Below are 12,592 nucleotides of genomic sequence, written 5' to 3' on the forward strand. Positions count from 1 at the left end.
ACCTGCAGCCGGATCCCGTGGTACACGCACAGCCAGAAGAGCAGCAGGGCACACAGGAACACAGACTGGAAGAGGTCATCCAGCATTCCCGGGAACCAGCTGTTCACCAGGAAGGAGAGGGGCAAGAACGGGTCTGGAAGGCAAAAGGCAGACAGGCCTGGGGAAGGCAGACTTGCCAGCACCCGGCAGGGCACCCCGTCCCCGTGTGAGGGCAGAACTCATGATCGCTTTCCCCCCGGCCAGAGCCACGGGGAAGGCGGTGAACTAAAGGCTGTCTTGTTTTTCAAAAAACCGAAAAGCCAGTGAACAGATTGCTCCAGGAATGAGTACCGAGTGCCGTCTGCCCCTGCCAGCCGCTCCTCCCCGCGGCCTGGGAGTCCCGGCGCCGCAGCTCTGGAAGCAGATGCTTTCTGGAGCAGGGCACGAGGAGCAGACAGCGCTGCTGCCACCCTCAGCCAAGTCCCAAGACGGTGTCTGCGGCCCTTCCGGGTTTTAACCTCCAGGCAGGGGGAAAGCTGCAGGCGCCCGCCGCGTCCTGGAGCAATGTCCCTCGGGCCGCACGGGGCGCTACCACCTGTTCCTTCAGGGGCCCCCAGGCCACCTCCAGGATGCCTTCCAGCTTTCAACGTTAAAGGGGAAAGCGCCAAAGTAAACATGGCACCTACCGTTGTAAAGCAGCAGCAGAGGCAGGAGAACGGACATCCACTTCTGCTCGATGCTCCAGTCTCGCATGGAAAACTTGCGGAGGGAGTGAGCGAACAGGCACTGCGAACCAGACCAGGCCCCCAGTCACCGTCTCTGCCCACCCCGCCGAGCATCACCTTACGTCTGCCTTCCTGAATCACAGGTCTCAGTGCCAGCCAAGACCTGCTGAGCCAACCCCTTGCTGAACCGACCCTGAGACCATCAGTGACAACTGGGAGAAGACGGTGAATGGCTGCAAAGGAGCCTCGATAAGACGGTCACGGCTGTTCTCACAGGGGCAGGAAGTGACGAGGAATATAATGGCCATAACCCCCCTGGCCCCCCAGCCTCCTCCTGGGCAGGCTGTTTCTACCAGGCTGGCTCCCACTGAGCCGCAGGGAAGGACCTCCCCGGGCACAGGCCACGTGCTCCCAGAGGTGCGATTTTCACAGATGACACCAGCTTCTAGGGAGGCACCAGGACTCCCAGAGGAAAAGCCGAGGAATGAGGCTTATATATAACCACGGTCAGACGATGTGCTTCTTTTCAAACACCTCCCTGAAGGGGCAGTGGCCCATGGGAGAGGTTTCTTTAAACTCTAAAACATCATATAATTTGTGATTTTTACGCCTGGAGTTGTTTCGTTTTTTGTTTTTTTCTGCAGTCTAACGTAAGCCAATAATTTCCTAAGCAATTTGGACTTCCTGGGCTTGTGGACCATTTCCCCCAGTCTATCTGTCAGAATCAGGCCCATTTCTCTTGTTTGAGAACATGGGGCCCTGGGTACCAGCTCTCTGGGCCCCAGAGTACGGCAGCAGAATCCCAGGCAACAGAAATCCTTCAAGGAACAGCAAGGATTTCTGACCAAATATAAACAGCAGTTTTCCGCTTTCCTTTAGTGAGTTCACCGGGGGGGCCCTGGCCATCCCAGCTCTCAGGGTACTCTGTGGCCGTGTCCTGCCTTCCAGCCACACCCAGATCACCACCGTCTGGCACTTTCCTCACATGTCCCCCGTGAGCCTGTGTCCTTCTGTACACAGTTAGTCTGCGAAGCCACAAGTTCCTTGGGTGGCAAGTGGAGCGGCCAGCACCGCTAAGAGCGGACGTCCTGAACGTCACACCTTCTGCGCCAGCAGAGGGCAGGCAGCTGACGGGGGCAGGATACCACCCTTCAGGCACACTTCCTTTTCCTCCAGTTTATAACTTCCCACCTTCACTGGCTGGGCCTCTGTGGGGACTGCCTGTACTCTGTGGGTTATCACCCCGCAAAGACACGGTGCACCAGTGGACAGAGACCTCGGATCCCAAATGAGCCGAGAGCCTGCACGTCCAAAGCCCCTCATCTGAAGTCTCCTGAAAAAGCCCAAAGACTGAAAGGTCTGGTCCACTTTTCCAAATGTAAAAACCCAAGAACGTGCTGTATCTGCACTCAGACAAGGTCATTCAAACAAGGCAGAATCCCTTCCACACAGGTTAAATGGCACTTCTCACTGCACACCGATGAGAATTCACTTACAAGTCAGTGACCTGTAATTACTGTGACACTACCCAGTGCTTACTTACTAAAGATACCACAGCATTCTTGCAGCACAGCACCCCAGCAGAAATACAGAATATTAGTACCATCAAGTCGGCCCACTGGATGGAGAGTCTCAGAGTTCAGGTAAATCTCCCGCACTCTAATAACCATAATTTATGAACTAACTTTGCCCTTGTTTGGATTCTGACATAATCTGTTAGGTGAATGGTACTTACAGTGACAACGAAGGTAAGCACCACAAAGACGAATCGGAACCAAATTTCCAAGTGGGAAAATGCAGGGTCGTAAGTCTTCCACTAAAATGGAAAGCAGGAAAACAACTTGAAAAAAAATTCATCTAAAAGGAAGTACACCACATTATTTATTTATTTTTTATATGGTGTGCCCATACAATGGAATAATTTTTTTTTTTTAATGTCTTCTATTTATTTATTTATTTTTGGCTGTGCTGGGTCTTCACTGCTGCACGAGGGCTTCCTCTAGTTGCAGCGAGCAGGGCTACTCTTTGTTGCGGTGTGCGGGCTTCTCATTGCGGTGGCTTCTCTTGTTGCGGAGCACGGGCTCTAGGCGCGCGGGCTTCTGTAGTTGTGGTGCGCGGGCTCTAGAGCACAGGCTCAGTAGTTGTGGCACACGGGCTTAGTTGCTCCGCGGCATGTGGGATCTTCCCGGACCAGGGCTCGAACCCATGTCCCCTGCATTGGCAGGCGGATTCTTAACCACTGTGCCACCAGGGAAGTCCCCACCACATTATTAATAATAGTTATCTCTAAATGTGAGACTACAGGTAGTTTAAAATGTTCTCTTACACTTTCTTACATGTTCTAAGACTTTAATACTTAGTACATTTTATTTTTATATTAAAGAACACACACCTTGTACCAAGAGTTGAAAATAGCTTTAAATGGTGGCATACTAATGATGAATCTGGCAGATAAATTATTCTATAATAATAGTAATAGCATTTGGCTTTTAAATCTCATATCAAAGATCAACGCTGTCAATCTCTTTATTAGAAAAAGCCATGCTTTCCATTAAAAGACACAGATTTTTAAATGATGCAAAAATGTAAGTATGATGTTCTAAAAAAGACTGAGTGAAACTTATAGATATGAATCTGAGACAAAAAAAAAATACTGTGGAATGACGGTTGTCAGTTCTCATGCTGAGTAGTCTCACTCATATCAAGTGCATGGCTAACAGAGCAAGGATGAGGCCCCACGTGCTGACAGCAGGTGGAAGGCAGTCCTTCCCACCTCGGTTACCAGCCAGATTCTTCACCAGAGCCCAGGACACGGCACTGCACTGGGCTAGGGAGCCCCACCATTTTAATGCACTGAATTAAAATCATCTGAGCAATTTAAAAATTGTAACAGATAGAGCAACAGATAGAGTTAAAGACACCAGATTCACCTTATTTGCCTCAAACATTAAATGTATACACACACACACACACACACACACACACAAAGACACTGGACACGAGGGAATGAAGGGCCATAATCTCTAGCTGATGGGGGACAGGTGCACCCCCTGGTCACCCCAAGCCCTGGGGGAACCCGAGCAGAGCCCAGTGGTCTCTGAGTCGCAAACACACCACTGTGAGTGCAGGAACACAGCTCACCGGCTGTGACTCACAGGACGGAGTACTAACAGAGGTACAGAGCAAGCTCCAGCCACCTGCCTAAGGTCGCCCTCCCCACGTCTTCCCCTGAATCCTGATCCGCGCATGAGAGTGAGTAAACCACCCGAGGCCAGGGGAAAATCCCTGAAAGGATCACTGGCACTCACAGAAGGCCAGTAACAGTAAGAAAAATGCACCGTCAGAGGGATATTGTAGCGCGTACTCCAAGCACTCTTACCTCAGTGGTGGGGAAAAATTAGCCTTAGACTCAATGCTGCTTTGGTCCCACCTAGCAAAGTTTAAAATCAAGGCCTGAAAAGCAAACACTGTTTCCAAGTAACATTACCACATCCTAGAACAGAGCTCAAGGATATTTATCAGAACACAAAACTCTAGCAATCAATAACGTCTGACATTGAATCAAAAATACCAGACGTGTAAAAAAAGCAAGAAAATATGAAACATGATGAGAAAAAACTAATCAATCAAAACTGACCCAGAAATCGCAGACGACAGAATTAGTAGATAAGGACGTGAAGAAGCTAGAGGAGAGTTTGCACACGTGGAGCAGAGACCTGGAGGGTGGTCAGCAGCAGATTAGACGTCACAGAGGGCACAGACGTGAAGACAGCAAAAGGATCCACGTAAAATGCGACAGAGAGAAAAGACGTCACAGAGGGCACAGACGTGAAGACGGCAAAAGGATCCACGTAAAATGCGACAGAGAGAAAAGACGTCACAGAGGGCACAGACGTGAAGACGGCAAAAGGATCCGCGTAAAATGCGACAGAGAGAAAAGATGTCACAGACGTGAAGACGGCAAAAGGATCCGCGTAAAATGCGACAGAGAGAAAAGACGTCACAGAGGGCACAGACGTGAAGACGGCAAAAGGATCCGCGTAAAATGAGACAGAGAGAAAAGACGTCACAGAGGGCACAGATGTGAAGACGGCAAAAGGATCCACGTAAAATGAGACAGAGAGAAAAACGAACAGAGCATCAGTAAGCTGTGAGACAACTTCAGGTGGCCTAGTAGATGTATACTTGGAGTCCTCAAATTTCTATTGGCGGGAAGAAGGCAGGAGGATAGAAAAAATATTTGTAGAAATATTGGCCAAATTTTTCCCAAATTTGTTGAAAATTATAAACTCACAAATCCAAGAAGTTCAATGTACCCTAAGTACAAGAAATACGAAGAAAAGTATACCAAGGAACACCATAATCAAACTGCTTAAATAAGTAAAAGAGAAAAATCCTAAAAAGTGGCGGGAGGGGGATGGAGGGGCGGAGAACTGTTACAGAGGACAAAGACAGGATGATAGATTTCTTGTCAAAAAGGGCAAACCAGAAGACCAATATTTTCAAAGTACTGTAAATCAAAACCACAATGCAATACCACTACATACCTATTAGAACGGCCAAAACTAAGTAGACTGCCCTACCGAGTGCTGACGAGATGAGGATGTGAAGCAACTGGGACCCTCACACACCGCTGATGGGAATGTGAGACAATACAGCCACTCTGAACCCAGTCTGTCAACGTCCCAAACAGTTAACCAGACCCCTGACACATGACTCAGCACCCCATTCCTAGGTATTTACCCAAGGGAAGTGAAAGCACATGTCCATAGAAAGGTTTGTACACAGACGTTCACAGCAGTTTTATTTATAACAGCCCCAAACTGGAAACAATCCAAATATCCATGAGCAGGTGAGTGGATAAACTAACTGTGCTATATCCACACAGGGAGCGTCACGCAGCAACACAAAGGAATGAACTACTGATACACCCAACATCACTAATCAGTCTCAAAGTAATTATACTGAGTGCAAGAACCCAAACATACTGTATGATTCCATTTACATAAAATTCTAAAACATACAAACGAATTTGTAATGCAAGCAGAACTATTAACAATTGATGTGAATGGGAAAGTGGAAATCATAGTAATTAAGATCATATGAATTGTGAAGTCAGAGATTCGTATTTACTTAATCTCATTAAACCTCAGATTTCTCCTCCATAAAATAGCTACTTTGAAGAATTATCATAACAATCATAACATTTAAATAAGAGGATGCATATAAAAAGTTTAGTGCAGTGCCTGGCAAAGAGCAAATATTCAGTAAATAATAGCTGCTATTATAAATCCAAAACACTACAGCTATTATGATTATTGCTATACTGTTTACATTTTACAACAGTATCATTTACAAAACAATCACAGTAGTGATTATGAGCAAATGATGGGGGGAGTGTTGATGTGAACATAATATTCAAAAAGAAAAAAGTATAATACATATCTTAGTTATAGATTTTAAGGCATGATCAAGAAAAGAAAAAAGAAGTGTTACCATCAAGAAAAGACTCACAAAATACGTTTAAAGTAACAGCAAAGAAAGTACGTATCTTTTTACCCTCAAGAGACTGTAACTCTTTTTTATTTATTTATTTATTTATTTTTTTTACTGTAACTCTTAAGAAAGAAAATAACCATGGACTCCCCAGAAGGAGGGGGGATTCAGTCTTAGGATTCTGTCAGAGGAGCACAAAATAATCAACTCGCACACTTCAAAAATTAGCACTAGAAAACAATGCTTTACTCAATACATAAATAGCTAAACCTAAAATACGCATTTTATAGGGTTGGCCAAAGAGTTCGTTCGGGTTTTTCCGTAACATCCTACGGAAAAACCCGAACGAACTCTTTGGCCAACCCAATAGTTCTAAAATGTGAGTTCATAGGGGAAAGGAGGAGAAAGATGAGGAGTTGGGGTGAAGAAGAAAGACAACGTTAAACCCTGGCTTCCGCGACTGGATCCTGGGCTGGAATCTGCCGCACGGTGGGTGCTCAATACCTTGCGATGGTGGGGTCAGTCTTACTTGCTCCTGGGGCCCTTCCCCTGCCCTTCCTGCTGCAGGGAAACCACTGCCACCCAGGAGCTCCCTCCAGGAGGCCGCCCTTGTCAGCAGCTGCTGAGCAGAAGTGCCTCTGTGTCCCGCCGAGGCCAGAGCGGCCTCACAGCTCCACCTGGCGTTCACTGGTGCCAAGGGTTTGAAAAGTGTTCCTTTTCCCTAGAGTGAGCCTGAGAAGGCGTGAAGCTCAGAGGACAGGGCCCCAGCCCCTCCGCTACAGACAGCATAGACAGCGGCCCTCCAGCAGCCGCGGGCCCAGTGATGCTGGGGCCAGGAGGGCAACGGTCCACAGGGATCTTGTCAAGCAGTGGTGAGTGCCTGCGCCCTAACAGGAGAGTGGTCACTGAATGGACCCAAGTCTATGGGTTTAAATATAAGTCCTTTAGTCAATATATTATGCATTTCCGTTGCACCAATTTACACTTTCACTAGCACAGTATGAGAGCTCTGGCAGCTCCACATCCTTGTCAACTTTGACATTTTTTTGCCTTTTTCGTTTTAGCCATTCTGGTGGGTGTGTAATAGCATCACTAAGATACTCTAAAGATGTATTGTATTCATTATACTTCGTTTGCTTCCAAAAAGGAATGAAGGTAGTTTATAATAAAAATCCAGACTAGACAGGAACCATTTTAAAGGAGTTTTCAAAGGTAAAACAGTAAAGAAAGATGGTAATTATACCAGCAACCCATGCCAGGATGTTAGTAATTACTACAATTCAGCATAAAACACCTTTCGGAGATTTGTAGCAGCTAATACCAAAAGAGAAATGTGAGGAGCTACACAGCTTTCATTCTCTAATAAAAGGAGTTAAAACAAATGGTCAAAGGAATTCTGTTTGAAAGTTTAGATGAGAGCTCACAGCATAATGGATATTGCCTTCAACAGCAATTTTACAAAAGATATAGAAACACTTTGTATAAGATTCTCTAATTTCTTAATGCATCTCTAGACAAGCTGTAGGCATAATGTGAACTTGTGACTCTCTCAGGTAGCTCTGAACTTCTCGGAGTGAACGGCTGGACTGTATCTTAGACTTCCTCTTTCAAATACCAGTTGCTTTTTTTAAAAACAAATAATTTTCCCTCCTGATTATAAATATAATTAATAAAAGCTCATTATTAAAAATAGAGGGGAAAAAAAGAAAATAAACATTAACCCCACCACCCAGAGATGGTCTTCAGTTTTCTAACATACAAAATTTTAATTAACAATTTTAATTCATGTACTTTTCTTTTTTAAAAAAAAATCAGTATGTGGTTTGTGCTATCTATCCTACTTTGTGACCAGTTTATTATTTTAACAGGTACAGAAGAACTAATTTATTTATTTAACCAGAACATTCCTGCTGAAATAGAGATTTCTCCCAACTTCCTGCTATGAGGAACATGTTTGAACATAAATCTTTGTGGACATTTTTTCATTATTTCTTTAGAATAAACTCCTAGAAGTAGAACTACTAGGTCAAAAAGAACATACACATATAGGCTTTGATACATTGCCAAACTGGCCCCCAAAGTTCAACCAATTTACACCCCATTAACCTGTATGAGAACTTGTGTCCTTACATTTCACCAACGCTAGATGTGATTTTTCTTGTTGGTGTTTTGACTATTTGCCAGTTTGATAGGCTTTAAAAAAAAGACATTCCTTCTTGTATTCTCTAATGTTTTGGTTTGCATTTCAAAGGTTTGTCCGGCCATTTGAATTTCTTATTTGGTGAAGTGCTACGCTGTTATTCTTCAATTACAAACCTAACTGTTGCCAGACCCTCTGCGGTTACTGGGAATACAGAAATGTACCAAAAATGGAGAAAAATCTTAGGTGACATCCCTCACAAACCCGAGGGTCCTACGTCTCAGCTTTCTGGATGCCGAGGAGAGCTATCAAAACAAAGCTCTGGCTGTTGGCATCATTCAAGGAGAGCTGCTCTGACTGCAACTTCCTTATTGAGCCCTAAGATGAGATCACATGGGCTGCCTTCGACCAGCAAGGGCGGAATGACATGAACCAGGTTTATCTGAAACATGTATCAAATTATTTAGGAATAAGTTTAAGAGGAAATGTAAACAGATACAAAAGACGGGAAGGAGAGAACCATAATCAAAAACAAACAAAACAGTGGCCCAAGCCCACATAATAGGGCCGGGGTGAGGTAAACCCTGTGGGGAAAACTGCTGAGCACTTTGATAAAGGGCTTGTAGGGGATGACGTCCCTATAAAGACGGCAGAAAGGAGCGATCCCTCGCTGGGAAAACACGGTGCTCTTTTCTTTCCGCATTCTCCAATCAGAAGGATGCGAAACAGCAAAGTCTAAAGCACAGATGTTATCACAAGATGAGTCCAAAGAGTGCCTGAGCTCACGGCATCTGTCTGAGGCCCCATCTGGGTTCAACCTCTGCATCGTGAACCTGAGGACACAGGCAGAATGCTAATCAGATCTTCTGAAGACAGAGTTTGAGGAAATCATTCGCGCAACAAGGAACAGAATCCACATTCAAACTCAAAGATCGGGAGAGACTGGGGAGGAAGCTGAAAGCACTGGGAAGAAATTCAGGAGCAGAGTGGGGCGTCTGAGTAGCGTCTGAACCGTGAGAAACCCACCGCAGGAGCCCGGGATGAACGAGACTAGGTTGAACAGCAGAGTAAGTCCGCGGGGTCCGACAGGTGATGCAGCTTCTAGAGGAGCCGGCACCTGGGGGGCCACCTGCTCCCTCCCCAGGGGGGCACCCCTCTCGGCCAGGCTGATTCGGGGCCATGGGGAGGAAACCTGGAGTCTGAGGGGTCCAGAAGTCACACCCCCGGGGCTTTGTGAAGGAAAGGAAAAACCTCAGAGACAGCCTTCTTCAAACACCTGCGGAGCGATCAGGCAGATGAAGAATAAACAAACTCGCTTTGGGTAGTCTAGAGACAGGACATGAAGAAAAGTAGCGAGGCCGAAACAACGGCTACCATTTGTCAAGCTCACAACGAGCAGGCGGTGGGCATGACCCCAAGCCCAGCCGACCTCCAGAGGCCTCCCGGGAAACAGAGAGAATCGCAGAGGTGGGAGGGCCCGAAGGGTGCAGGAGGGCTCCCACACACCACAACCTCTCAGCAAAGGGGGCCCCTTTGTCCAAATAAAAACCTGTGTATAAACGTTCATAGCAGCGCTATTCACAATAGCCAAGAAATGGAAACAACCCAAAAGCCCATCCACCGATGAATGGATACACAAAAGGTAGCACACACGTACAATGAAATATTATTTGGCAAAAGAGGAATGAAGTGCTGTTACCAGAAGAGCACAGATGAACTTTGAAAACACTGTTTAGTGAAAGAAGTCATTCACAAAAGAGCACAAAGTATATGATTCCATTCATATGAAATGTCCACTACAGGCAAATCCATACAGAGAGAAAGCAGATTAGTGATTGCCAGGGGCTGGGGGAGGGAGAAATGAGAAGCGACTACTAATAGACTTCTTTCATGGCGTGTGAATTACATCCCAAAAGAGCATAATTTAAAAAAGGAACCCCCTGGCACCTTCCTTTAATAGTCACAGCTGTATGAGGTAGCTATTTTATGATAAGGAAACAGAGGCACAACAGTGTCAAACTGTAAATGGTGGTGCTGGGACCTGAACCCAGCTCTTCTGGCTGACCTAACACCCGTGTCCCTAGTCACCCTGATGATTATTCTGACTCCCAACAAGCGGCAGGAACAAGGAGGCTGATTTCAGCCGGACACGAGACAGGAATGTCTAACCATCAGAGCTGCATGATTCGGGGCAGACAGGCACGTGAGAGCAGGGACCCTTCACCAAGAGGTCTGGCAGGGTCTGAAGACCACTCACAGGCCTGGAGAAGGGGGTCCTGCCTTCCTTGGAGGGTACACCTGGCAACTTCTCCATTACCTCCCAACTGGAAGGCTACTCTCTCTCCTAAATCTTAGAACACCATGGTTTTCCAATTCCATGTTGTTTCTTTAAGCAATTGTGGTCCCATGTATGTAAGAAACTGGTTTTTCTACAGTTTTTAGAACTGTACATGTCTTCCCCTGTCCAAAATAACATGATTTCGATGCTGTGATTTATTTCAGTCATTCCACAAAGAATGGAAGCTAAACAAATGAGCCACGGAAACGCTGTGGTCAGCTGGTATACTTACGGTGAAGTTCATTTCCTTGATGCGTTCCTTCAGGTGTTTGAATCCCACAGTCACTGTATATTGAGTGTAATTCAAGTAGCTGAGGTGAGCCACAATAATTTCTGCACATTTCTGCAAATGCACAAGGAAGATCTGTGTCTTTAAAGCAAGCAAGACTCACTCTTGAACCAACTGACCCACGAAGTAACACATTCCAACAACAGATGATCCAAGAGATCATCTCCAGGGAACTTGCCAGAAGCTCAGAAAAATTCAGATGCCAGCCAAAACCAGCTCTTAGAAAGAAAGAACCAAATGGATATATTTAGAAACAAATAATACATGGTTTACAGTCATTAGAACCTTTCTACTTCATACAATTCAAAATAATATGTTACCTAGAGAACAGACTTGTGGTTGCCAAGGGGGCGGGGAAATGGGGGAGGGATGGATTGGGATTAGCAGATGCAAACTATTACATATAGAATGGATAAACAACAAGGTCTTCCTGTATAGCACAGGGAACTATACTCAATATCGTGTGACAAACCATACTGGAAAAGAATATAAAAAAGAATGTATATATGTATAACTGAATCACTTTGCTGTACAGCAGAAATTAACACGATATCGTAAATCAACTATATTTCAATAAAATAAATTTTAAAACTAATAATGTCACCTGCATAAAAAAGTAAGTTAATGCAACACAAACCTGACGCTTCCACAAATACACTAGTGCAGGAGGCACGTCAGCTAAGACACAACAGATCAGACCCCTCAGCCTAACTTTCCTCCTTGGCCCACTTCTGCAACTGCTGTAATGATGCACAGAGTGGATTATGTATTTTTTTTCCTCCACTAGCCTGTCATTCCCACGCAGAGTCCCCTGCGATCTCTTGAAGTGTGTGGTGTGTGTGCCCACTGGCCGGCTGAGCCCCTTGCTTTCGTCCCTTCAGAATTAAGAATTGGGTCTGCTCAGGTCTCCTCTATTTCAGAGAGGTGAGGGGAAGGAAACCCACCCTCCAGGTGCGAATGTAGGTGTGGACTCAGTGGCCGGGCCAGCAATGCCCCTCGGCCCCGACAGAAGGCCCCTCCTGTGCCACGAGGAATCTGGCCACAGCCCAGAACAAGCAGGCCGTCCTGTGGCACTTGTTGGAGCCTGGGGTCTGAACTGGGCAGTCACCCTGCCGTTGAGCAAAGGCTTTCCAAGCCAGGACTGCCCGAGGTCGGGTAGGAAAACAGACCTGAGCGTCACATAAGAAGGCTTAAGAAGATAGGAAGGCAGTGGGCGGGGAGAGGGAGCTGATGCAAGGGACGGGGAAGAAGGCAGAGGAGAGGCAAGAGCACGGCGCGGGGACTGGTGGGCCTCCTGGCCCAGTCTGCGCGGGACGGAGAACCACTGCTGGTGCAGTGGTCCCTTCAGACCGCACACCTGTCGTCCCTCCTGTCTATTCAGTGCGGTGGGGGTGCCTGGACCCTCACGCCGGCGGGAGCAGCGCGAGCTCTCACCTTCCTAACCCACCTCCGTCCGCACCACTCGCCGCCAACCCCAGGGGAGGCGTGACCTCCTGCTTTACAGACGAGGAAAATACAGTTTAGAAACTGGCACAGCCCCGCGCACACGGGCGATGAACGGAGGACGCGGGAGAGTCGGGGCACTTCTGCTGCTTCCCCGGGCTCCGCTGCCCAGGTCCACCCAA

General features: G+C 46.6%; 1 protein-coding gene across 6 annotated transcripts in view; it reads right to left on the reverse strand.

Moving 5' to 3' along the window:
- The window catches only part of TMEM181 (transmembrane protein 181), a 72,459-nt gene that overhangs the window by 10,476 nt on the left and 49,391 nt on the right, over positions 1-12,592 (reverse strand). For all 6 annotated transcript variants that reach the window (XM_036871001.1, XM_036871003.1, XM_036871006.1 and 3 more), the window contains 4 exons: positions 10,911-11,021; positions 2,440-2,520; positions 666-765; positions 3-133 (listed from right to left, as the gene is read on the reverse strand). In XM_036871001.1, the coding sequence (XP_036726896.1) occupies positions 3-133; positions 666-765; positions 2,440-2,520; positions 10,911-11,021 (423 nt within the window). The remainder of the gene's footprint in view (positions 1-2; positions 134-665; positions 766-2,439; positions 2,521-10,910; positions 11,022-12,592) is intronic.

This window comes from Balaenoptera musculus, chromosome 12 (genome assembly GCF_009873245.2).
Source record: "Balaenoptera musculus isolate JJ_BM4_2016_0621 chromosome 12, mBalMus1.pri.v3, whole genome shotgun sequence".
Lineage (NCBI taxonomy): Eukaryota > Metazoa > Chordata > Mammalia > Artiodactyla > Balaenopteridae > Balaenoptera > Balaenoptera musculus.